This window comes from Serinus canaria, chromosome 11 (assembly GCF_022539315.1).
Source record: "Serinus canaria isolate serCan28SL12 chromosome 11, serCan2020, whole genome shotgun sequence".
Lineage (NCBI taxonomy): Eukaryota > Metazoa > Chordata > Aves > Passeriformes > Fringillidae > Serinus > Serinus canaria.
The window spans coordinates 11,775,355-11,802,862 of record NC_066325.1 but is presented as its reverse complement, the minus strand read 5'-3'; the positions used below and the strand labels follow the sequence as shown (position 1 = coordinate 11,802,862).

General features: G+C 39.3%; 1 protein-coding gene across 5 annotated transcripts in view; it reads left to right on the top strand.

The window, feature by feature from the left end:
- ESRP2 (epithelial splicing regulatory protein 2) overlaps positions 1–27,508 on the top strand; it is a 41,929-nt gene that overhangs the window by 7,283 nt on the left and 7,138 nt on the right. The window contains exons 4-16 of one of the 5 annotated variants that reach the window (XR_007778597.1): positions 11,560–11,673; positions 12,711–12,825; positions 13,600–13,698; positions 13,820–13,874; positions 14,649–14,759; positions 15,586–15,718; positions 15,917–15,959; positions 16,440–16,741; positions 18,700–18,921; positions 20,190–20,388; positions 21,624–21,819; positions 22,851–23,028; positions 25,131–25,164. Coding sequence is in view for 4 of the 5 variants with exons in the window: in XM_050979109.1 (XP_050835066.1) it covers positions 11,560–11,673; positions 12,711–12,825; positions 13,600–13,698; positions 13,820–13,874; positions 14,649–14,759; positions 15,586–15,718; positions 15,917–15,959; positions 16,440–16,741; positions 18,700–18,921; positions 20,190–20,388; positions 21,624–21,819; positions 22,851–23,028; positions 25,131–25,163 (1,800 nt within the window). In the remaining variant the exon portion in view is untranslated. Of the gene's footprint in view, positions 1–11,559; positions 11,674–12,710; positions 12,826–13,599; positions 13,699–13,819; positions 13,875–14,648; positions 14,760–15,585; positions 15,719–15,916; positions 15,960–16,439; positions 16,742–18,699; positions 18,922–20,189; positions 20,389–21,623; positions 21,820–22,850; positions 23,029–25,130; positions 26,060–27,508 lie in introns of those variants that run through there. The other 4 variants (XM_050979109.1, XM_009090640.4, XM_050979108.1 and 1 more) reach the window with 4 other exon arrangements.

Sequence of the window (27,508 nt, the reverse complement as noted above, 5' to 3'; positions counted from 1 at the left end):
CTAAAGCTGCATATTCTTTACCTTATAGGCATTAAAGTGTAGTAGTCTTGGCAAGCTGGGCTATCTTCTCTTAAAACTAGAAGTGACAATATTAAAGAGAAGTGAATAATTTGGCCCAGTGGTTTGAGGATATGAGTAGGCTTTTTTGTGAAAGCAGATGTTGCTACATTTTCTGGTGAAGTGGAACAGTAACAATTAATTACCAGTCTGGGATTAGCATATATGGACAAATAAACTTTGCTATGAGCTTGCAGAGCAGCTTGAGGTGCCTGTCTTCACAGGGAGTGATGTTGTGCCATGTTTGCAAACTGCGTCACTAATACATTTGGATGTTTCCACAACTATAATAAGTCTAAATATTTGAATTTCTCTTGAAATTGTTTTTGCAGCTTTTTTTAACATCATTGAAAGACAGCAAAATAGAGGGTAGAAGCATTTTAATACAAAGAGTGCTGGATTGCATGAACCTCAGAGACTTTGAACTTCTTTCCTCTAACTTGCTCTAAATAGCTACTGAAAAAAAATCACTAGAAATGTGTTAATGAATTATTGTCAGAGTTTTCAAAAGTGGCTGAGGAATAAATGAAGCATAAAGGACTTTAACATGTAGATGGGGCATTTAATGACATGGTTTAGTGGTCAACTTGGCACTGTCAGGTTAATCGTAGGACTCAATGATCTTGAAGAACTTTTCCAACCTAAATGATTCTATGACTTGTATTCTATTATTTTGGCAGTAATTATGTGTGCAGTGCTTCTGCCTGTTCTTGCTATTAGCATGGAAGCAGCTTAGAAAACTTTTGTCTACATTGTCTGCAAACCTGTGCTGTTTGTCTCTTCCTCTGGTAGCATTTTGAAAGGGTTACACACTTCCTCAATCTGTATCTTGGTTTACTTGATTTTTTTTTCCCCCTTTTAATAATCCAACACTCCTCAGTTATATATGAAGTTCTTGGGTAGCTGAGTGGTGCCAAATGAGGGCAATGTCTCTGTCAATATCTTGCAGCACTTCTTTGCTGAGCAATTGGGTTCAGACTGATGCCCAGTTACTAGAATTGATACTGCTAGCAAAGCAGTGCTGTGGCCAGAACTAAAAATGCTGATGAAAGATTAATTTTTTAGCAACATAATGTCAACCCTCTCTCATTTTATAATTTCTGTCATTAAAAGTGGAAATTTTATATCTCTTAATTAGAAACAAAACCAGCAATTCTCCCTCATGCTCATGTCTTTGCCATCTCCTCTCTGCTCTGGAAAAGTTTTTTTTTCTTTCCTGCAGAGATATCATGTTGTTTTCTGTTAGCTACAACCTTATTCCAATAAAAAGGAGGAAACAGTGATGCTCTGAAAGACACCTTGACGTGTGTTCTAGGAGTGTCTCGAGTCAGAAGTCATGTTTGTTCAACAAACCATGTTTCAGTGCTTTGCTCTGATAAATCTGTGATGATGTTCTTTAAACTGTTCACAACTTGCTCCAGTGTACTTCTATAATGGCCTCTGTTCCTGCTTTGTTCACAAACAGCTGCTTTGCTTATTTGTCCCTCATTCATTAAATCCACATGCTGAGAAAATAGATGTGAGTTATGGGATAAATAAACAAAATAAATAAGCAAAAGGTATTGGGAATTGACATTCAAATGACCACCCCTTTTGATGAGAGACAAAACTAAAACCAGCTCTCTCACTTCCCGCAAACTTCTATTTCAAAATATTTTGGTTTCTCTTTCCTCCTGCTGCCTTTCTTTGTAGACCTGCCATGGGCAGAGTGTGGCAAAAAAGGATTGAGAAATGGATATTTTATTATACTAAAATATTGGTTAGAAACGTAAGGTCCTTCTTGCAAAAACTTGACTCCTGTGATGATTTTGAGCACCTGTTGGCTTAAAATGGAAGGTTCTGTTGCTAAAGGTTTAGGACAGTCCCTGAATTTGGTTATCATTCTTATTGAATTCAAATCAAAACTTAATCAGTGAGGTTTCCATTCTCTGGCTCTTATTCTAGAGAAATGTAAGCATGTGCTTTAACAATACAATGAGCTCTGTTGACATTGGCAGTGTGTGGAATTAATTCTGCTGTAACTTCTGTAAAGGTGATTACTTGCCTGGTAAGCAAGTCTGTTGCAGTGAATTGCACTAAGAGGAAAGTAGAACCACAGTAATGTTTTACTTGAGAATTAAAGTTAAAAAAACCCTGTGGAAGTTTTGCTGTGTAACCAGACCTTATGGTAGCTGAAAGTTGATTTAAGTTAACCTTGCAGCTTCAGAAATACGCAAGACATTGTGTAACACACCAATCCTCTAGAATAAAATACCATTGGATTGGAGGGGGATCATGAGAGATACAGAGTTGGAAATACATGATTGTCACAAGAATATGACTGTGACAGAGTTTTGCAGTTTTCCTGATTGGTAACTTGAGTGTCTCAGTGTTATTTCTTACAACAGAATTAAACTTACACAGGACTTCAGATTATTGTAAAGCATGTGAGATGGCACCTTGTAAATATGAAGTACAGAAGAAAACTGCTCTTCTTGTGGTTATGCTTAAAGAAAGAAAAGAAAATAGAAATCAACACCCTTTCTCTATAAGTCTCAGATGCTAAGATTTGATCACAAGAAGCTGTGACTTGCTTCACATTCAGACAAACTCATGTCAAGTCTTTCCAGTCACAAGGAACTTGCTTTGGAAGCAGTAAGTTACCTGAAAGGGAGGATGTAGTTCTGTAAGAGGAAGCAACATCCAAATAGTGTAACCATTAATGTCCTTGTTCTGTGTTGGGCAGGTCTGAATCCCTTGGAAGGCCAAGCGTAAATTTTGATCTTACTCAGTTGTGAACTACTAAAATCATATCTCTAATAATTTCTCACTCTCATTTTTCCTTATGAGTCATTACCAATTTTTGATGCTTGCCCTAATCTGTGACTTGAAAGTTTGAGAGATTGAAGGAAAACTGATTTAGGGATCTAATTCCACTTGTCCTTTATGTATTTGTGAAAACATGTTTGTACAAGAAAGGGAACACTTTACAAAGCAAAGCAGAGTCAATTTAAGAAAGTTTGGCTTCCTTTTGCTGATATTTGTAAGGATTTGATCAAGAATCACTTGGATTCTTATATAAGCAAAGATACTTCATAGATTTCAAGGCTGTTATTCAGGAAAGTCCATGCTTATGATATTCTTACAGTACAAGTTTAATGGAGAGGCAGGGGTATGAGAAAATCATGCAGGAAACTGGGTTGTGGATGATAAGTGTCTCTTCATTCTTTTGGTGTTGCCTCATCTTTTTACTGAGTATTACTACAAAAAAACCCAAAAAAACTTGAGAACCTACTAAAAAAAAATGTTTTAATTTTGCAGGCATTGGCTATTCTCCTACAACTGGTTAAGCTTGCACTACAAACAATGAGGTAGTGTTGAGTAAATAGAGCAGTACCAAGCATTACAGTCAATAGAGCCAGTGCTAAAGATCACATTGCTAATGAAAGTTTGTCCTTGAAACAGAGGTGAGTGGGAGTGGGGGAGCTATAGAACACTGAGACAGAGCTTGTGCTTATATCAAGACTTTGGGAAATGTTGCAGTCATGGCATTAATTAAAACTTAGAGTTTGGAAAGTATGTTCAACCTTGTCTTTCAGGCTGTAATGACTTGCTCTGTGAGTTGAGCTGATAGCAAGCAGCCTGTGAGGACTGTGAGGCACCACTGTAAACCTGCTTGAAATGTAGGTAAAAGGTTGACAGAGTAGGGATTTTTTTGTATTAGTAGTATTCAAAATTTTCTTTTTGCTTAAAATCAGACTTATGAATAATCTGTGCTAACAAATGATTACGTATTTTGCAAGATATGAATATTTTTGTGTTATTTTGTTGGTTAGGATAGCTATGGCCTCTTTCACACAGATTAATTTAAAGTGAAAACATAGTTTATCTCAGTAAGTGTTTCTTTATTTAGCAGTTTCCTGACACATAATGTGGTAGTAAAGTTAGTCCACAAACTCTGAAATTCTTACGTTGCTGGACTGGGGTGCTTTATCTTACACAAGGCTAACTTCAAGTAGCTTATTTGTGGAGTACTCTGCATATTTCAACACTCTCTTATTAAAACAGGTTGTGCTTTTGAAGATAAAAGCCTGTGACCTGATTGCTGTGACATTCAGATGGCCTGAGCCATGGTCTTGCCTTTTATGCTTAATGCATTACCTGAATTAGATGCTGTAGATACCATAGCTGGAAAGCATGCAAATAATCTGGTGTTTCAAACTTCCATCTAAGAAATTATTAATCAAAAATGGCCATAAAATGCTTAAGTGGCATGGCTTGGACAGATCTTTGTCATGGCAGAAGGTTAGATGTTTGCATTCTTTCCTAGGAAGATTTAAAGCATTTAGTTAGTTATTGTTTACTTTGCTGCACAAAGACCCAGGTCCAATTAAAATGAACCACAGAAAGAAATAATGTGGAAGTTTCACCTTTAAAAGAGTTTACCACAGCCCTGAGTAACGATGGTCTGTTTTCTATGCTCCACAGTGTCACTGGACAGAAAAACCATGACAATTGTTGCTCTGTTTCTGTATTTCATGTTCCGCCTGTTGCTGAACAACGCTGAACAAACTTATTTTTATGCAGGAAATTAGCTGTAGGCTACTCTCACCAGCTAAGTTTAAAGTTGCCCTCTATTAATTCTGAAGGAGTATAATGAATTTTAAAGGAATTTTCTCAGTTTTATTGAGTAGAAGGATGCAATAAGCTTGAAGAATACCTTCCATTTCCCTCCTTGAAATCTTGCAGTAATTATAAGAGTTGTCTGTAGGCCTTTCTCTCTTGGAGACTTGTAGTGACCTGTGCTGTGACAACAAGGAGGAGGACAAGGTGGTATTATTTCCTGTAACTTCAGCTTCCCAACAAAGTCAAAAATAGAAGTGACTATCATAAATACACTTAAAAACATAATTCTGTGTTTTAAAGCTCCTACTTCTTTTGAAGATTTGTGATTGGAATTTCATGGCAGAACCCCAAGCCTAGGATAGCTGAGACTCAGTCAGTTTTTGCTCACAGCATGAGTGGAAAATAATTAATTTCTTTCTGTGAGAGAGGCAACAATAGGAGTTTGTCCAAATAAGCAGCTGGTGTGAAGGAAACTGCTTTGGAACAGCCAGAGAAGCAGCAGGGTGTGCAGCACCTGGTCTGCACCTCTGTTCAGGAAAGAAGACAAAGAGGCAGCAGATTATCAGGTAGTAAGAAGCAGCATAATGTACTTAAGGAGAGGGGAGTCTCCAGTGCTTGAAGCTCAGTGCCACATTCTCCCTCTCCTTGAGACTTAGTAGGGTAAATTTGCTTTTACACTTGCAAATTCCAAAGATGGATCTGTACTCGAACTGTTTTTGGCTATGTAATGTCTCTCTTGAGTACATTTATGGTGGCCTTTGTGACTATTAGTCCTTCTGTTATTTAATGTAGTTTCTAGGCCATCAAGAGGTACATGTAACTTGACTTGTCATACTGAGCAAAATTAAATTCTCTGGCAAGCTGGAAATGAACCCCATGCTTTTGTCCAAGCTACTCTGCAGTCACTAAATAATCTCAGGCATTAGTGTTCAGTAGAGCAAATAATTGCCTTCCTCCTAATAGGAGAAATCAACTGGCAATATTATTTTTGAACATTTCTAGTGAATGGACCTGGGCTGCCTCTGTCACCTCCTGCATGTTTGCCCTACAATGAATTCAAACCAAGGGGCAATTTCTTTTTCATGTTTATGTCTGAATGGTATCTAAATATGGTATTTTTACCCCTATTTAGCTAGAAGGGGAAAAGAAGTTATTTGTAGCTTGTGGCTACACTGAGGCTTACACTTCTTTCTTTCCATACAGCAATTTCAGTACAAGGTCACCATGTATCCATTATCAGCCATGTGGAATATCAGTTAACAGATGAACAAAGGCAAGGGCTTACCATAGGATTCTCTGTTTAAAAAGTTACCCAGCACAATAAAGGGTTATCATACTTGTAAATAGTGCTGAAATGCAGTCTGTGCACCTCCCAGTAGTATGGCATGCTTTAAATTCCTCCATTGCATGGATAAGGCTGACATTATCACCAGGGTTGGAAGAGTGAAGGAGCAGAAGACTGCTCATGGAGAGTATTGTAAATAAATGTGAAACCCTCATGGGTGTAGGAACTGACCAAAAGACCAATTGAAAATATTTCCCTAGGCTGCCCTGTCATGGTATGTTGTGTGTGTGCAAGCCTTGTATACCAAAGCCATGGCTTGTTACTCCTGACTTTTCTCATGCTGTATTAGACCCTTTAAGTCTTCAGGCAAACTTCAGGATTCAGTGGTGCTCCAGTCTTGCTGATGCTTTAGTGGCAGGCAGGTTCTGTTAATGAGATTTGGCTTCATCTCAACTCTTGATCTCCTTCACTTCCCCACATCCTGGAAAACATGTCCCTTCCCAAACAGCCCCAGCCCCTCAGGTACACACTGTAGTGCCATTGGTGTCCTGATCTTTGATGCAGCTGCAGAGTGGGCAAAAGAGAGTCCAAAGTGGGGGGTGTCACACAACAGCTGAGACTGGAAGGCACCTGTAGATGTTGTCCAGCCCAAGCCCTGAAGGCAGGGACACTTGAGCAGGCTGCCAAAGACCTTGGCCACTTGTGACTTTGATATCTTCAATGATGAAGAATCTGCAACTTCTCTCAGCAGCCTCTTTCATTGTTCATCCACTGGAGATCTTCTTTCTGGAACCACACCTGCAACTGGATAATTGGGTTTGGGTGTTCTCTGGAATAAATTGTAGAGGATTTAGCATAAAATCAGGCTTTGATGCAACAACTGCAGTACCTCTTGCCTGTTGAAACAGAACTGGGAATAGAAAATCTTCAGTGAAACCTTTTTGAAGATTATCCTTTGTTTTCCAAGACTGATCATAGTTATATGCTCAATGCTACAAGCAAAGAATGACTCACACCAAAAGCCTGAAAGAGTCTAAAGCTCTAATGTTGTGAATTGCAGTAATGTCTAATAAGTGATGATGATTTTTTAAAATACAAGTTAGACTGGAAAACATCCATGATTATAAACAGTATGGCTTTAGTCATAGGTTTGAACAAAGGAGGTGTAAGCAGTACACATTTATGTGCCTCAGACAAAACTTTTCCCCAGAGTGCCATGGTGTTTTAGAAATGGTTCTATTTGACAGCATGGGTGCTTTCTGTGCCTGAATTATCTCAGTATTTAATTACCATGCCAGGCACAGATACAGCACAGATGCAGTGGCCTTTCTCAAGGATGACAGCTCTTTTTAGTAAGGGAAATGAGACTATCCAAATAGACAGCTGTTTATTTTAGTTTTTTGTGCATCATAACTGTAAAAAAAAAGCTTAGTGAAGAATCTTCTTGTTTCTCCAAGATCTACATCATAGCTCAGCTATATTTAAGGCAACACGAAGTGGGCTGTTATTTTAGTCCCTTGGGATTCATCTGTAAAAAACACAGCAGCTTGTGCTGGCTTTCATCCAGCTTTGCTGCTGGCAAAACATGTCTCTTCAATCTCTTTGTACTCTCAGCTACATGACCAAAATCCTGTTTAGCCAGTTTTTCAAACCGGTGTTCAAAGTCTGTCCTTCCCTCTCACCACCTTTTCTCTAAGAACTGTTTAAGGTTTCGTGGAGGCAAATATATACAGCAGCTTGTTTGATTCTTCCTCTTCCCTCTGTTCAGTTTTTAATCTTGGTGTGGAATTATTGAACATATTCCTTTAAATAAGGAATGACTCATCAGAGCTTTACTGGAGAGACTGATCTGGTGGAAAAAGCAAGAAAGGTGGAGCATGCTGCTAATAGACTGGTTCTTGCAGTCAAAATGAGGGCTGGTTGCAAGATGCAAACAGGTAATTAGCAGTGTGTAACTGCTATGGAAGGGGCAGAGGAGCAGGGCAGACAGGGTGTGTGAGCTTGGTGGGGGCAGCATCAAGGTGGGGCAGCTTTGCCTGCTGAAGTGGGGGCGTGCTTGGATGGCAGCATGAAGGTGAATGACAGCAGGTAAATAGCTGAGATGGATTTTATTAGTGGAGTGAAGGAGATGGGGATGGAATTTATGAAATGACAGAGTTGTGGACAGGTTGTTCAACATGTGAGACAGAAAAACGTAATGTAAATCTGGTGCTGGTCTTAACTTGTCCTTTGCTTGCTCCATTTGGGTGGATGCCGATTTGAGGCTGTCTTTTGAAATGATGCCTGAAATCTGTGGTGCAAGAAAGGAGGCTGAAGATGGCTTTTCCTGGGCAAGGCTGAATTGCTTAACTGGTGTGGCTTGTTGTGCTGAGCAATGTGGCTTTACAAACACATCTGCCCCAGCTGCTTGAACAGGTTTGACACATTTGTTACATGGATCTATTGCCTGAAAGACTTGAGGGTCCAGTGTAATCTATAGCAGCAAGAGCTGCTCCACAGCTATGCATTTCATACTGAACATCTGCAGAATTAGGAGTCATCTCCTGTGGGTGAAAGAAGCTACTTCAGGCTGATCTCAAATATCTGTCATTCCTCTGGGGCTATTTTGCCCTGTGCTCTATCCTGAGTGAATCTTCCCAATCACTCTGCTACCCCATAGTTGAGCTGGTTTAAATAACAAAGGTTGCTTATGTCTCCTGACTATTTTTCCCACAGTCTTCTTGCCCTCTTCCAGAGCAGTACACCCCAAAGTTTGAAACAATCTGTTTTTAAAATAGAAGTTTCTAAATAAGCTCCCAGCAAGGCCTGCCAGCCTTGTTGCAATTTATCTAAGGCACTTAAGCTGCTGGCATTTGGTAAGAAAAGTAGAGTATTGTTTTGACACGTTGATTGTTCCACTGGAAAGGAGTTTGCAATGTTGAATGTTATCACTGACATTTAATAAATATGCAGGGCAAATACTTACACTTGGTAAAAATAAAAACAATTGCTGATCCTTGGGAGTTCTTTAAACCTTAGTACAGCTGGAATTCTGGGCTTATCGGTGTCCTTATGCAATATTTTACTACTCTGGCATCTTCTCAGTACAGGCTTCTGAAAATATCTGTGGTTTTTTTTCAGCTGTAGGTTGTGTGGGAAACACCACCTGGAAAAAATGTGAATATTTTAGTGCAACAGTCTTGATTTTTACTAACTTGATTTACACCATTTGACTTGAGAATTTCCTCCCTTGTGCAAACATTTTTATCCTTTTGTTTTCGAACTTGATGATGTCTTTTTGATCTACAGTTCTTACATTTTATATGTACAGCAGGAGGCTGCTTACATTTTCTGCTTTCTTCAGATTGTGTGGGTTAGATTTCTTGTATCTGATCAAAATAGCTCCCTAGCTGCACTCTCTGTATTGGCTCTTGAGCATCTCCAGTAACACAGGGTACAAAGTTGAAGGTTTGGGGAGTGTTTTATTGCTGTTCATTAGTAAGACTCTGCTTCCTTTCGGCAAGAATCCCTGTGCAGCCCCTCTGGAGGCTAATTCCTATCACCGTTTCCAACCCCTTTTTACAAATATTTGCTCTTTACTGTGTGCATTAGTTAAACAAAAAAAAAAAAAAAAAACTAATAAGTTGTTGCATTTAGTAAGAAAGCAATTCTCATGTGTGTTATTGTGGTGAGAATATTTGTTGTTGGTCTGTCACTGTGGCTGTCCACAGAACTACTTTTCTGAAGTGGTTCCTCTGGAGTCCCCTGGAATTTTCTTCTTTTTCTGATGTTTACACATCAACTGAGGTATTTTGAGCACTCCTAGATCTCAATTTTCTGACTTGGAATCATCTTTGAACAATAACTGGCTTTAAAGCCTCAGGTTCTTCAAGACTTCAGCTTGTGGTAGGACTACAACCTGCACTAGCAATTGGGAGGAAACAGGCTGTGGGAATCTGCAAGTTTGGGTTGGTTGATTTTCTTAGTAATTTTATCTGTGTGTGATGTTTGTTCTTTTTCTGTGTTTTGGTAGTGTACAGAGAATTGAATTATAAAGGTTTTTGTTTTGGGGGATAGTCACCCTTCCTCTAGTTTCAAATATGTTCTCTGCTATTAAATAACTTCACTTTATAGATATGTTCATATCTATTTCTGTAAATATATCTTCAAATAAAGCAACTTAACACAAAGTGCTGAGCTGAGAGCCCCTCCTCACCCAGCTCTGCCCCTCAGTTCCCTGTTTTCATGTGTAGTACCCAGTATTACACGATTCTGAGCTCAAAATGGGAGTGGAACTCTGGTCAGCTGCCCAAGCCTAGAAAAGGGCCTGGATTGGTTTGAGCAGTTATTTTGAAATAAGGCCTGAGTTATCCTGTCTCTGCTCCTTCTAAATCCTGTTCAATACACGTGTTTTCCCTTGTGGAGCCTTACCTTTGGGCTGCAGGTGCTGCAACACTTGTTCACACTGTGAGCTCTGTGTATCTGTGGAATCAGGTCATTAGGACATCAAAGGTCCTGAGCAGACTGTAATGATGTAGTGTCACATGTGTTGTGATAAAACAAACCAATTCTCTTCTCCCCATGCACAGGTTAAAAGACAGCACAAAGATATTGTCTGGGTTCTCAAGTCAACTTGTCATTTGTTTTGGAGTGGTTGTTTTGGAGTTATAAGGTGTTGCTGAGAGCAGTGGGTGGCTACTGCATCATGATTGTAATTATTGCTTTGTTTGTGAGGTGATGCTTTCCTGGGAGGGAGTAGCATCAAGAGGGAAGCTTAGAATAATTGCATTTGTCCCCTTGAAAATTAGTTAACAAGCTACTGCTTACTGATACATTTAGGTACTATGATATGCTAGCTAACTTATTAGGAGCTAGGAATTTAACACTGGTATAGAGTAATAAAAGGCTGGAAATTGTTATCTAAGGATGAAAATAAAGTTGAATATAACAGCTGGAGCCCTTTCCTCTTGAGAATTAATCTGCTGAGGGTTAGCCATCCTAGAGCTGGGAATAATTTTTTTTTTAATCTAGTATTCATAACACTTCATCTATACCAAGAACTTTATTAGCTTGGACATGACTTGATTATAATTTTACTTTTGAAGGTATTAGATCACTATTTCTTTAGCTTTTCTTAATATATTACTTTCGAAACATTATTAAACCCTGATGAGTAGGTTTTTTGCTATTGAAGTAAAAAAAAAAAAAATATTGAGGATATAATCAAAGTCAGAAGTGCTATAGGTGAAGAAAGGGTATTGTAAAATCAGTATTGTGATTTATCTTTAAAGTTCTTTCAAATATTTAATAACTTATATTATAGTTGGTCTACATTCTGTACATTACCAGTATAGTATGATCACTTTTTATATGAACTCATAATTCTGCCATATCTTCCTAATTAGTCTTTTTTTTTTTACTATATTCTGGGTGTTCTTGTTAGCTATTCCACAAATGTGTATGGTTTATTTGCCTTCTTTAATCAGCCCATGTCTGTTCTCCATCACTTTTTTTCAAAAACTTTTTCAAAATGTTAAATTACTTTTTTTTTCCTTTTCAAAAAAAGTGCTGAATAATGGCAGGTGCATGAAATTATCAGTCAGTACAATGAAATTTTTCTCTTCATTTTTCAGTTTAGTCAGCTGGTATCCAGTGATTTGAAAGTACTTGGAAGGAGCTCTTACACACTCTGCAGTGATGGCCAGTTACTCATCCGACAAGTTCTCCACCCGGAAACATCCAAGAAGGTACAAGATCAGAACTGGTGCAGAGAGAGAGGCAGCACTGGGAGGGGAGTGATGCAATTCCACCTGGGAGCTGGAGTGTCCCAAGACTATTGAAGATGATCCCCTCTCTGCCTGAGCCCTGAGTAGTTCTTTTAGGCACTTGCTCTTAAAAGTCAGCCACACTACTTGGACTCCCAGATGAGCATAAGGAAGAGGAAAATTAGGAAAAACAGAATAGGGACAGAAGCAATACAAGTACTTTGAATTCTGTGTGTGGAGTGGAAACAGAGGTACAGATCAAACCTCAGCAGAAGTGATGGAGAACTATTGCTTTGCTTAGGCTTGTGTTAAACCAGGGTCCTGTGGAGGGTAAGCACACAGGTGGGGGTGTGGCCTGGCGGTGGTTCCCCATCTGCATTTATTCAGTGGGAAGCAGAGCTTGCTACTCCTACATGAAGCAGCAGTTTCTGCTCCAAGTTCCTGGAGGGTTTAGAGCACCCTGTCATGCACAGGGAGGAGAACCTTTTCTTTGTGAAAGGTGGTGGCTCTTGAATTAGCTGGCTTAGGGTCTGCAGGAGCCCCACAAGAATGACAGCTGCTGACATGGAAGGAGCTGGCCAGTTGTTGGTTTTTTTTTTTTTTCTGAAAGTTGCTGAAAGAGATTTTGTATTCTGTGGCAATATTTATTTAAAATTTGCCGTCACAGTTTGGTACAAATCTGCTTTTCAGTGTAGCCACAAAAGATAAAATAGTGTCAAAAATGGGAATTAAACAGCAAAACGTAGGTATTTTAAAATATTTTTTTCCCAGCCATCTTCTCCAGCTGTTTTGCATGGGTCTGACTCCCAGGGGCCATTTGACTTTGCTCACGTAGTCATCCAGTTCTGTAGAGTTATGGAATTTGAACTGTGTTACAAAGGAACCAAACTGCTCCATCACCAACAAGCCAGTGATGTGGAACTACTTGATTTCTGAGAGTGCCTCATTCAGTTCAAAAGTATTAATTGAAATTTAAAGGGATAGCATGTTCAAAACAAATATCTTTGCCTTTCTTGTAGAACTTCTTGTTGTCAGACTGCTTCTATTCCTTTTATGATCTGCGCAAAGAATTCCACACTTGCTACCCTAGTTCAGCCGCCGTGAAAGATCAGACTATCAAGACCATGGCAGAATGTATCCTTTTGCTGCAGCTTATATCCCACAATCAGTTAAGTTCCTTGAGTTTTATCTCTGTGATTGTAACAGAGTTTAGAAGAATAAAATTAGATGTGGGTTTTATAAACTCACAGGTAAAGTGAAAGGAGTGTCTACTTAAGTGTGTGTCCAGGGAGTGGCTCTGCTGGTAATTTTTTTTCCCCAAATTGAATCTAATTGATTTCTAAACCATATTTAGTAAATCTGCCAAAGAAAAGCATCACTTGCATTGGTACTTGATCTTAAAGGAAAAGCTGAGCTGTCAGTGGGCTTTTTCAGCACCAGCTGGCCTGCAGGTTTCCACTGTTTGCAGATAATAGTTATCTTGCATGATCCTGACTACACTGAGTTTAAAATAAAGCAAAAACGAACAATACTTCACATCTCAGTTGACAAACAATACAAAACAAACCCAAACAATACTCTACATCTCAGTTCAAATTAGAGGGATTGTTGGGGCCCATCTGAATGGGATTGGAGTTCAGTTATGTTTACAGTGATAGGAACTTACTCAGCTTTTTCTTTTTTGGCCTATTAACACTGCAATTATGTAAGCTCTCAATAGTTTTTAAACTGTTGTCTGTTGCAGTGAATATAAACTAGTTTATGAGCAATGTAACATGTCTAATAGCCACATGTCCCTGCTAAGACCAGTACATTTGATTATTAGTTTTGTGCTAATATCAGGAAAGCCTTATGACTTGTTTACAAAGGATTGTGCAAGTCTGTTATTTTCTATAATCACCTGTTTAGATCTAGGCTTAGGGACAGATGAAGCAGAGGAGGACTTTGGCGTGTGGCAAGTGAAGACCATGGTGGCTATCATTTTCAGCATGCTTTCAGAAGGTTGTAGTAAGTTAACTATTTATACTGAATGCTGAAATCCTTCTTTTCTGAAGGAATTGGCAGTGGTGCTGTCATTCTTAAGTAATCTCTGACTCTGGTTATATTTAAACTTCCTGTTTTGTCACAGATCACGTATTTACTGAGCCTGAAACTGTGAAACACAAGTATGAAACAGGTCCTTGGTAAGTGCCCTTGTCACTCTGTTGTTTACAAACAAAGATGAGTCTTGTGTACAGCAAGGAAAGTTTGTGAATATTTCCCCACGGTCATGTGAAAGCAGGCTGGCTCCTGAGAACAGCCCAGTGTACCCAGCAGTCACTGCAGTGCAGCCAGACTGTGGCTGGCATGATGAATGCTGTACTTTACCCACTGCAAGTTAAATGCTCTTTGTTCTCTTGCTTCTGTTTTTGCATAGCAGCGAGGCTGGCTTATCTTTCCTAGGGTGAAGAAATATTTGTGAACTTTCCCTAAGTCAACAGGGCTGATGGCCAATACACCTTACATGAGCTGAGCTGTGTGGTGCTTCTCAAAGTGGTTTTACATGCTGAATTGGGTGTTGGGTTCAGGGACAAAGGAACAGGATGGCTCATCCTTTGCAAATGCATTTCAGAGACCAGACTGAAATATCTTAGGCATAAGTGATTTGTGTTGCTTGGATTGTTAGATCTTTCAAATGAAATTAATTCAGTTCCTCATTACTTTACATTGAGGCAGTTTTCCTATTTTATTTAAGGAACTGCCACATGGTGACAGCATAGTGCATGTACAGTGTTGTAGATATAAAGGAATTATCCAAGTTATCTTCCCTCTCTTTATTGAAAGGAATAATGGAGATAGGAGAGTCTCAATAGAAAATATGCTCCCAGTTTAAAATTCACTTAGTCGCAATCTGAAGTTTGGTAAGATATTGGAAAACCTGGATGAAAGCTTACTTTGTCTTTTTTCTTTTTGTGCAGTAGTAAATCTGAAACTGTGGACAGTGAGACAGTAATACGTGCCAGAGGTTTGCCATGGCAGTCTTCAGACCAGGATATCGCTCGATTTTTCAAAGGACTCAACATTGCCAAGTAAGATAAGGAAATTTGCCTTGCTTTATCACTTTGCCTTTAATAGCAAGTTCATTTAATATTTGTTTTATATACATCCCCCACTCTCCCCACTGGAGTCCTTCAGCCTTTCCCCACTTGACCCCTTCCCACGCTGTGGCTATGACAGCTGAACAGGTTTACCAGACTTAGGGGTGCAAGAAATAGTTTTGAAATGTGTGAAGAAGAAAAGAAATTTATCAATTGAAAACCGATATGCATTCATTTATTGCTAGTATCAAAAGGGAGAAACTCCTATTGCATTTATCAAAGCAGAGGCCAAGACATGAAAAAAGCTTTAATTTTGTGCCAACTTATTATTCTTCTATACCTCCTAAACAGGCCACATTCAGAAACTTCTAAGTATTGTTTGGAATAAATTTTCATATGATTCATGTGTATACCTATGTAGAGATTTATGTGTATACATATATATGAAGAGAGTCAGGTTATTTAGCGTATCTATCACTTAATATATATTCCAGATCTCCAACACTGAGAATTTTTTTTTTAATTTTAGTGTGATGAGGAATTTCAAATGTGCATCTCTAAGATAATAGGAAGGACAAATTTGGAACTTTATGGGAGTTGAGAAAGTGGTGAACAACATGAGATCCATGATCTCAAGGAAGCAGATTTTAAAGTATAATTATGTTACAACAAAAATTAAATTGTGGATAGTAGCAATTTCTTTTCTAAACTATAATCTTCATGTTTAAGTCTGATTGCTTTACTATTCTTACATAATTACTTATTAAATGTATTAAAAATTCAGACTAAGTTTATATTTGTTGGCTTTACCTTCCAGAGGTGGTGTGGCTCTTTGCCTGAATTCCCAAGGAAGAAGAAATGGGGAGGCTTTGGTTCGGTTTGTCAATTCTGAACAGAGAGACCTTGCCCTGGAAAGGCACAAGCATCACATGGGTAGCAGATACATTGAGGTAAAAAGTTGTGACTTGAAACAAATCTTTGGAGAGAAACCTGAATGTTTTAGGCTATGTTGTCATTTAAAAGCAAACTGCACTCCTGTTTTGCTCAAAGTACTAAAACACAATTCTCTTGCTTGTGAAAGTGTGTGTGTGGTTTAAAGCTGAACATTGTGGTTTTCATGTGGATTTTTTTTTGTTCTTTCTTTCAAGGTTTACAAGGCAACTGGGGAAGAATTCTTAAAAATTGCAGGAGGTAAGTGATGCTGGAGTTCAGTGTGATTACTTCAGTTCATAGGAATGTTGTTCAAGTTCTTTTTTTTTTTCTTAACTGAGGATGCAAATGGATAATGAAGTAGCTTTTCCTATTTTGCCTTCCAAGAATATTTGACCCTGTCAAGTTCTGTTTTCATGTGGTTGAAACTGAGCTTGTGAGCATTTGAGCTGTGATGTTCACAGACTTCCCTCCAGCCTTTGCAGTGGTAGCATCCATGTATCTTCTATTAATTCACACTAATCTCATCTTTGCTCCAATGTCATTAAAATATGAAGGACTTGCAAATGAAGAGGTTTTCCCCTCAAAACAGACTGCTGAGAATGAGTAGTGGTTTGGGTCTCATCTGGGTTTGTTGCTGGCTGCTTACCTACTGTACTATTCCTTAGTGTTTCCCTGCTGCTGCATCCCCTGGAACTGGGTGCCCAGCACTGACCACATGTGCTGTTATCTCTCTGCCAGGCACCTCCAATGAAGTGGCCCAGTTCTTATCCAAGGAGAATCAAGTTATCATCAGGATGAGAGGCCTTCCATTCACTGCTACCCAGGAAGATGTCTTGGGGTTCCTTGGGCCAGAGTGCCCAGTCACAGGAGGGAAAGAGGGACTTCTCTTTGTCAAGTACCCAGATGGCAGACCCACAGGAGATGCATTTGTGTTATTTTCCTGTGAAGAATATGCACAGAATGCACTTAAAAAGCACAAAGAAATACTTGGAAAACGTTACATTGAACTCTTCAGGAGCACGGCAGCAGAGGTCCAACAGGTTGTAACTATTGGTTGTGAGACTCAAAACTGAACAGTTGAAACATTTCTTCTAACATTTGCACACAAATATGGTGTAGAGAACCATGAACATGTATTATATGAAAAATGTCAAGAAAGGTCAAGACATATTTCCTAATGGGCATGGAAAATTGTGCAGCACTGGTTTTGCTTTGCTTGTTTGGGGAGGGCGTGGTTGTTTTGGTTTTTTTTTTTTAAGTTGTCAATGCTTGGGTGTTTTTTTTACCATCCTTCAGACTATAGAATGAAAATCATTGCATGTTTTTCTTCTCCTTAAAGGTTGACTGAAATCACAAAAATAATTATAAAAATATAGTAGATTGATAGTATTGTAATGCTTTTTGAAAATCTGCAGTATTGACTTTAAATGCTAGTCTCCATGTACAGAATTTCTAATATTAAAGCCAAATCTGGATTTATGAAATGAGCAACTGCTTTCCTGGAAAGTAAGAATCAAGAGGATGTATCTGATTTTTTTTTCGTGAAAGGAAGGGAGGGGGTTTTTTTCCTGAGGTAATATATTACCTTTTTTCCTTATCCTTCACCATCATTACCTACTTCAACTGGTAAAACTTTTTTATTTTGTCACCAGCATCTTGTCTCAATGAAAAACATCACATATTGTATTTTTCTTCCTGAGACAGAATATTTCCAGACTGGTGGCTCCAGAGGGAACCACTATTAGATTTGGTCTGGTCTTTGCATAACCACTGGCTATAAAAGTGTAATAACAGTTACTGTGCAACTTATGTGACAAGTGAAATCTTTCTGTAAAAGGGATGGGACAAGGGAAAGAATATCCACACTTGTAGATCATTGCTGCTACTGTGATATGGATATTACAGCAGCCAAGAATCTGTGTGCTGTGAAGGTTGAGAAGTGGCATTTCCCCCTCCCCCACAGCTTCCATCCTGAGAGAGAAGGAAGCAAAATCCTCTAATTACTCTGTCACAGCAACCAAGTCTCTGCTTCCATGTTTTTTAGGGAGACCTGGATATAACTTATATTCTACCAATATGTCATTGCTTCTTCCTTTATGACAGCTGTCTGGGCTGACACCCAAATTTTTTTGCTGCTTGGACAAGGGATTATTTCTTAGGAAATGACAGGCTTCTTGTTTGAGTAATTACAAGAGGTAAAGCCAGCTGTCACCTACTTAGTCTGAGTACAAAGTAGTTGCAATATTCTCCACACAACTGAGAGAGATTTCTGTCCTGAAATGCATTACAAAGAGATTCTTGAAATAAACTCCCTAAGCCGAATCACTTTTCACAAAACTAAAGCTTTGTGACCTGTTTTTTAGTACCTCTTTCAGTAGAATGTTTATTTGTGATAATCATCAGTAAAAATGGTTTTCAGCAATAAGCTCCTACATGTGTCATAGGTTCCCTTTGACATTTGGAAACAAGTCAACAGAAAATGTTGAGATCAAAGTCTTCTATATTCTTGTCTTTAATTTTTATTTTTTCCTCAGAAAATCTGTATTTGGAGATGAGCACTGAGGTTAAACAAATTAGCACCCTCACTTAACTAATCAGGTTTTGGAATAAATTAAAATTAGTGCCTTTACTTACTGGCTATTTCAGGTTTCAGTTCTTTTAAAATGACTGGTTTTAATTTACCCTGATGTAACTAAGAACTGTATGTGGCAATACTGGTTTATTAGCACAGATGTGATTTCAGATGTTCCTTTTTGAGATACTATAAATAGTAATTGACTTTTAACTTTTTTTATATTGACATGAGAAAAGTCTGTTATTGGGGTCTGGCAAATTGAATTTGTTAGTCTTCCCCTCTCCTTTTCTGAGTTTAAAACTTCCAAATGCCTAACAGGAAACTAACTGCAATAACTTAGGGTTTGTTGGAAATAGTATCATGAGAACTGCTCTGTGCTCAGATGATTGTAAATCTGCCTTACTGTGGGTTTTTTGCCAACAGGTACTTAATAGATACATGTCAACTCCTCTTATTCCAACTCTTCCAACTCCCATCATTCCGGTCATCCCCCCACCGTACACCATTGCCACGGGCAGCGTCCGCGACTGCGTGCGGCTCAGGGGTCTTCCCTACACTGCTGGCATTGATGACATCTTGGAATTTATGGGAGATGCCACGGGGGATATCAAGCCCCATGGAGTTCACATGGTCCTTAATCAGCAGGTAAGAGCATTTTGCATGGGAGGAGTAAATTTGCACTGACTGAACAGGTTAGAAGTCAGGGCAGCTTACCTGATCTTGGCTTTAGTCTTCTCCAGCCTTAGGAAAATAAAATGTTCTCTGCATCTGTCTTTGCTTCATTTCTCTTCCCCTTTTACATACACCCTTGCTTTTCTCTCTGTGTGTGTATATATGCATCAGCCTGGGGAAGATGAAGCTTGTTCTTTGAATGATGACCTTGTCATGGAGGGTGTTTTCAGCCAGAGGCTGGAGATACACAACAGAAATCCCTCCTTTAGATGGCATAGCTGCTCTGTCAGTTTCAGGGTTCCTACTGTGTTGTTTGAGTGCTCTTTGTGTCAAAAAGAAGTTTTTCTAACTTGATTAGCAGTTGCTCAGGCTTTAAAGAGAGTTGATAATTAAAAATTGTGGTTTGGGTGTATTTTACATTTTTGGTGTGATCATAGAGATACTTTTAACACAACAGGGAAAATATAAGTTCTTAATGACAGAAATACTGAGGTATTAAAGAAAACAAATGAGAGATCTACTATATTTGTTTTGGTGGGGAGGTTTGTGTGTGTATATTTTTTTGGTTAAGAAGTTTTTTGTATTTTATACAGACAGGTGTATCTGTCAGATTGCAGAAAATCAGACCTGGAAATAACTTCCAATGCAGCTATGGACTTTAGTAAAGGATCTGAAACTTTATGCTGTTGTACTGTTACCTCAAAAGTAGTTGTAGGGAAGGCAAAGCCAGGCTCTTCCTAGAGCTTCACAGCAAAAGAAGAGACAATGTGAATTAACTACAACCAAAAAACCCCATTCCAGTTGATGGAAAAGGGAAAAAATAAAATCGCAATGAGAAATTGGCTAAGCACCTGAACAGGTTCCCAGAGGTGATATGGAACCTTCACCCCTGGAGATGCTCAGATTTCAAGTGGAGAAGGCCACGAGCGGCCTGATGTAAATTGAAAGTTAGTCCTGCTTTGAACAGCTTTTGGATGAGAGACCTCCAGATTTTTTTTCCATGCTACATGATTCTCTTTCTTTCTGCAGAGGACTGAAGTAGCATTGTGTTAACTGGGCACTTGTTGCATGAGTCCTGATTTTTCTGCTCCTAAATAGAATTGTTGAGTTGTGAGTCACTCAGAAAAGGAATAAGGATACAAGATCTCAGTAGATGTTTGATCTTAGTCCTTTCTGCATTTCTTGTGATCTGGGTGATTTCATAACAGATTGACCTACAATTACTTCCCTGTCTCCTCTAGGGACGGCCGTCAGGTGATGCTTTTATTCAAATGAAATCTGCTGACAAAGCCTTTATGGTGGCTCAAAAATGTCACAAAAAAATGATGAAGGACCGTTATGTGGAAGTATTCCAGTGTTCTGGAGAGGAGATGAACTTTGTTTTAATGGGTGGCACTTTAAATCGTAGTGGCTTATCCCCACCGCCATGTAAGTTACCATGTAAGTCTCCAATTCTTCTGCTCTCTGCTGCTAAAGGCTGATATGTGGTAGGTGCTGAAGCTTTGTGGCCTTTCACCTTTTGACTCGGGTTTTGCCATGATCAATAATCATCCATCTGTGTACATGCTAAGATTGGAATTGTTCCCTTTGGGCAATAATGGGACTGATCAGAGGCATTTTTATTGTATTTTCGGTGGTGAGTAGAGGGCAGCAAGGCCTTGCCAGTGAAATTGTTGCACACTTTGCTTTTTATGGGTGTACTGTTCTTCTGAGCTCTGCAGTAGACTTGCCTGTAGTGAAACCTACTTGGAATGAGAGGGATTTTTAAAATGGGGAGAAGTTCTATATTCCAGCTGCCGATGAGTGCTCTTGCTATCTTGCCTCAGAGCATTGAGAAGGTACTCTTTGGGCTTATTTTTGAAGGAAAACACCCACTGGGATGATATACTAACCAACCATAGAGTGGTGAAATTGGGTGGCTTTTAATTTTTTTAAGACTACAGTGAACCTTACTGAGGAGCTATAATGGAATTTTACTGTATTGTTCTTATTAGTCTCGCTACCAAATCGCAAAGCAGATACTGATGTGTATTTGCAAAATAATAAAAAGCTGCCAAATATAGTATAAAAAGCCAATTTGACTGCACACCAAGCCAAGTTTATTGTTCCTGTACAAATTAGGTATTTGTCCATCAAAATACATCAGACTAGTGATCTAGTGGGGTATTCTCCCTTCCATTTGCTATATCCTAAAAATACTTTTTTGAAGTCTCAGGAAGCTTATACATGGAGTCTCATGGTCAGTAGTTATGGATGCCCATGTGTGCACCCATGTGGATGCCCAAGCACTATTATGGTGCTTTTGTCCCACAGAGTACAACTTCTGTTAGAAAACACCAGGGTGTGTTGGTGTGCACGCCTGCTTTCTCTATGCACATGGCTTTATGCTTTCTTTATTAACTCTGAAGTTCCCTACTTTCCATTTACATATAGACAAGGCTGCTCAGATCTGGGAGCTGGGAACTTTTAGGAATTACTCATTCCCAATGCCCTGGTTGTTATTTGTGGCAATGTAGCAAAGGTCTCCAGGGGAGAGGCTAGAGAGCAGTCTTTGCTCAAGTGTTCATCAATCATGCCCAGATGGTTTTAATCACATTGCTGTAGGAGAGGGGTTACTCATCTGAGACTTCTCCATTCTGATTGCTTTTTGTTGCTGTGTCCTGATTTGGTTTTAGGTCTTTCTCCACCAGCTTATGCTGCTTTCCAAACAGCAGCTGTGATCCCAGCAGAGGCAGCAGCCCTTTACCAGCCACAAGCCCTCCTGCCATCCACCAGGACGCCCCAGGCCTCTGCAGCTGCTCCTCCCACTGTTACCTACTACCCAGCTCAGGCTGCTCAGCTTTACATGAACTACACAGCTTACTATCCCAGGTAACCCCGAGATTTCACTGCTCCTCTTGACCTTTCATCCCAGTGCAGTAGGTGACTCTGTGGTCACCTGTGAACAGCTCTTAAATTTGCACTTCTAGTGTAGGTAGTCCTGGGAACCTAATGTTCAGCACCAGAGGCAGAAACCATTTTAACTGTTTCTCTGTGACTTTGTAAGGGGGTTCATCTCTGTAGGTACTGCTTGAATCTCTTGATATTGTTGGCCAAAAAGGGGTTTTTTGGCACTGAGGCAATGTCACTAAGGCAGTTCTATTTCTTGGCCGGAAGAGAAACTGTGTCAATCCACACCTCTACCCTCACCTCTTAGTTTGTTCTTTTACTTACAATACTGTTTTCATGCAGAAAGACTCATCATAGGTGTGTACTAGGTTTGATTTTGTATGTCAGTGAGACCAAAGAATTTACTTTGCTTTCACATTTTTACATGTGAAAGCAAAGTAAATCTCCACCTTTTCCCTTCCACAGATGGTATCCGCATGAGTCACTGAAGTCTGGTACTGGGGTTGTGGGGAAATAGCTTGTTCACTGATAGCTCCTAGGCTTGTGTGACACTTGCTAGCTTGAGTATCTGGTAATTGGGTAAATGGGACCAGAGATGGAGATGCTAATTACTCCCTATTTTGTGGCTAAGAAATGCCAGATTTCGGTGCTTTCCTCCCTTTCATACTATGGCATACCCCTCCCCTTTATTTCTTTGTGTTTTTATTAACAATCTTAAAACAAGTCATCTGCAGCTACTTTTCCTACTCCCCTGTGAAATAACAAATGCCACTCCTTATGTCTTTAACTACAAATGTTAGCTGTTTTCCCTTCCCTCCCTTCTCTAAAAATAGATCATGAGATGCTGAAGAGAAATTAAGAAAGTCCACAAAACAATCCACATCAGGACTCTTTGTTTTTCCGTAGTATTTAGATTATTTTTCAAATCTGTTTTCGGTTTCATCTTGCCTATTCTGAGTAGTAGAACCAGTTACTGTTTTTTGTAACAATTTTGCTCCCTCTCTTTCTTTCAGCCCTCCAGTATCTCCTACCACGGTGGGATACATTGCAGCTCCCCCAGGAGCTGTGGCAGCTGCTGCCACTGCCACCCACACTCCCATCCTGCCCCAGCCTGGAGCCTTGGTCCGGATGCAGGGCTTGCCATATAACACAGGAATGAAGGAGATACTCAGTTTCTTCCAGGGGTACCAGGTTAGTATGCAGCCCTCTCCTTGAGATGGTATTTGGACCTCTGAATATCGATCAGTGGAGGCCAAACTGAGCAAGCAAGAGCTTTTGGAAACTGCAAGCTGCATGTTGTGTATTTAACTGGCAGACTGAAGAGTAACACACAATTTGCCTTCCTTCTTATTAAACAAACAAATCCTGATCTGGAAGCACTGATTTGGTGTCTGGGTTTGGGGTTTGAGTTTGAAGACGTCAGAGCCCCAGTGTGAGTGGGGCTGCGAAGGGGCTCTGTCAGGAAAGTGGGGGCTACCAGAAGTTTTCAGTCCTGGCCACTTGGTGGTGGGAGCCTTTTGGTAGGGTCAGTGTTTGTCCTTCAACACTGAAAGTTTGCTGATTTCCAAGACAGAGAGCTGTGAGCTGGGTGTGGTGACTTGCAAAAGAAGACACACAAGTCTTGGTCAAACACTGTTTCAGTTGCTAATTATTTTGGTTACAGGCAGGAGCATCTTTCATTAAAGCTGTGTTACATTGCAAACTAAAGAAAATCTGTATTATCCATGCTGTCCATACTGACAGCAAATATACTATAGGTAATATACTATAGGTAACAAACTACAGTCTGTATGGACTGATGGAATGCTCTCAGGTGAGCAAAAATTTATCTTTTTGATAAGTCTAAAAAAAAAAAAAAAGGCACCAGCTACAAACACTGTTTTCCAGCAGTCCGTATTTGATGTATTTGATGTCTACTCCTTTTTGTCTCAGAGGATACTGTATCTATATCCATGGTTTGTCATGACATATTTGCTAAAAGGAAAGGTAATTGAATATGTTCTGGTGAGTATTTAACTCCTGTGGGTAACAGCTGCCAATTCTGCCCTTTTGGCTACTTCTTGGAAGCTCTGACCTTTGAGTGGCTCTCAAACCACTGCAAGTGAACAAATGATTTGTGTCAAAAGGCAATAATCTTGCGTGCTTGTCCTTCAACATTCTGGGATAACAGTGATATTGCAAGAGGTAATAGGAAACATTCAGGCATGGTATGTTTTCTTTCTTTATTTCTTTTTTTTTAATCTTTAGATTCTTAGAAGACAATGAGCTTTAATTTGTTGAGTCAGATATCTGGTATGCAAGAGATTGTAGACTGAGAACAGATGCTTAAATGTGTATGTTCCAAGTTTTGAGTATTTGGAAGATGCAGTGCTCTACCTGTTGTCTCTTGTCTTTGAACATTACATATATGTTTTGAAAGCAGTTCTGCATACTCAGTTTTTCAGTGGAAAAAGATTATCACATAAAAGTGTGGTGAATTTTGACAAACAGTAAAAAGAAACTGCATATTGTTGTATTTTAGGGCTTTTTCTTCCACAGATATTTCCAGAGTTCAAACCAAGTTCAATTATTTGTGGCTTTCATGATACCCAGAGAAGTAATAAGCATTCATTCTATTGTTTAGCCATTGATATTTTGCCTTTTAGTTGTTTTCTACTGGCTGGGGGTTTTGTTGGATAGATGGTGGATGTATTAAAACCCTAGGTATGGAAGCTAATTTGCTAAATTGAAATTTATCTAGAAGTGTAACTGCACCTTTGAAAAATGTGGCCTGAACCTGTCCATGCATGGAACAGATCAGTGACCACCTCTAGCAGCTCTGCCTTTTTGTTAAATCTTCAGCTTAGTGAACCTGGACTTTGTGTCTCATGCTCAGTTTGCTCTTCTCCTCATTTCTGCATTTGGAGAGCAATTCCTGGTGTTTGTATTGCACAATTAAATAGTTATAGGAACAGAAATTTTGCCACAAGGTGAAACCTATATTCTGCTGCTGCAACCTCCTGTGATCATCAGTTACTGTTATTAAATTGGTCACCTCTTTGATTTCTTTAGAAGATGTTGTCCAAATGAGATCAGGTTCAAAATCTTATAAAGGAACCAGGAATTCTTTTGAATTGTTCTTGGAATCCCACATGTGGTAATGCTAATTTTATACTCATTCATTCCTTCAGGGCAAAAAGAGATGGTGACTTACTGTAATGGGACAATATTACATCTCTGGAGCAAGAACTAATCCTTTTTTTTTTTCCTCCCCTTTCTTCACATTGTTTTCTCATTTTCTGCTGCTGCCCAAGGATTTATTGCACGATGCTTCTGCTCGTTCATAAAGTGAGCCCTTAACAGTCATCAGTGGTTTGGGCATGATTTTAATCTGTGTACAGCTAATTGATGTTGGTATTCAATGGTCCTCACTGTTGGTATTCTGGGAACCAGATCGGAGATGCTGAAATGGAAGGGTGATTTTTGTCTTTGTGTGTGCTTGCCTGGAAGGAACAGGGTTTAAGTTTTAGTTCTTGCTTTATTCTCCTCTGAATTTTTCCTTCAGGCTTCATGGGCTCTGTATATTGCATGTGGGCACATGTTGCTACTTAAGTGAAAGCACTTTTCATACCAGACCTGCCTCTTAAGAGATATCATGGGCTTCAACAAGCTGGTCTCAACATCAGTACATGCTTCTAAAAAACAAATAATTTAAAAGTCTGCAGAGCAGCATTTGAATTTTCATTTCATTTTAGTGGTATTAGCCTCTTGTTTAATGTTTCAGCAGCTCAATTTCTTCCTGTAGTTCTGTTTCTTGGGGTTTTTTGGGGGAAAATTCCTTCCAGCTTGCATGTATTTATTGTAACTTGGATTAAGCGATTGAAAAACTTGGGAAGAATTTTAATAGTAAATCAGGGAGATGGCAATTTTCCCCATCACCTTTCTGTATATTATTGTAGTATATGTAATACTCAAAAGAGCTAATATTAGTACTCTCTGATTCAGTAATTCACATTAAACTGTTTTTTAGTTGTAGTGTAAAGCAATAGGGCCATTGATTTGAGTCCAATTTTGTGCTGGATACATAGCTAAAGGATAGCTAAAAGCAACCACAAAATCCAAGCCAACTAAAACCACATTGAAAAAACAACAAACCCCAAAATAACCAAAACAACAACAAAACCCTCACCACGCCATTCACCAGCTGCTCAGCAGATCCTGGTCTCTGGGCTTTATGTTGCAGTGAGGGATCCATGGATGGGATTGTGAGGAGACTCTTCAAGAATTCAGAAAAGTAACTCATATCGTGGCATGAAGTCTGGGGAAGAAGTGGTGCAAATGTAGTAATAACACACAGCAAAACTCCTCAGTGTTACTTCAGGCCATCACTCTGTACAGCTGCAGAAGCAGTGAGAGAACTCCAGTAAATAATGATTGAACAGGGGTAGTAGTTGTGATGAATTTATGTGAAGTTGATGCATAGCAGAACAAAATTTTCCACTAAAGTATTTTTATTTTTCCTTTATTAAGTGGCTAAATACTTAATGGGTTTTGCTATTTAGCCACTAAAGGAATCAATGCAAAATATTATAGTCTCCAAATACTGGAGGCTCTTTTGGAGTTGGGGTTCTCTTTCAGTTTTTTTGTTGTTGTTGTTGTTGTTGCTGTTGTTTGGCTTGGTTTGGTTATTTACTTGGTTTGGATTTTGTGTGTGTTTGTGTGGGTTTTTGTTGGTGTGCAGTTTTATGAAAACTTTTTTTCTGAGAATGCAAATAGTGGCAGGGTTGGTATCATGACAAGAACTTTTAGGTTAATATAAAAGCAGATGCAGTTTGGCTGTGCCTGTGGTCTTAGCTGACCAAAAACCAGTTCACAGCTGTTGTCTTGGCCAGGATTCAGCCTCCTTTTGGTAGTACTTGCCCAGTTTCTTGGAGGTTGGCATGAGTGTGAAGTGAACTCATGCCTGCCTGGAAAAGACCCTGTGGATTAGTTCTTAGAAAGCAGACTTGCTATTTAGGTAAGCTGTGTGTAAGAATAGTTGTAAAAAAAAAAACAAACAACTAGAAGACAGTGACTAAGATTTAGGGGCCATGGTCTCCATCTGAGCTTTTTAAAAGCCCCTTGAATTTGCTGGAAAAGGCTGGGATGGAAATGTAAGGACTTCTTTGTGTACATGTTTCTACATAAGAAAAGCGAAGAACACTATTTAGTGTTTAAAGCTGTACTGGGCTTAAGTGTCTTTTGTCTGCAGCTATAAAGAGCTTTTGCAGTATATTAATCCTCCGAGGCTTCAGAGGCACAGAATTTAAGGCTTGATGGTGGAGGGGAGGAGGGGGAGTTGTGGTTAAAACAGTAATAAGGAAGTGAAGGGAAGTGGATGGATGGCTAAATTCCGAGGGCACTAACGACATTTCTCTGTTCTGTCAGGACAGCAATCTTCACTGTTGCTGACTTTTTAGAGATTAGGAGTTTCTTTCTCTGAAATGTGTGCTTAAACAAAGAAGTATTCTCTATTTCCTTTGGGATCCTTTTGAAATCTGCAGTCTGAGAGGGGGATCATGTGTGTGCCAGTCCATAGGGCATGGCACCCTCTGACTAGGGAAGGGAAAGGGGAAGTGGTAGAGGAAGAATTCCCACTTACTGGGAAGTCATCTGGCAATACAGACATTATTCCATGCTCACCCCCACACTC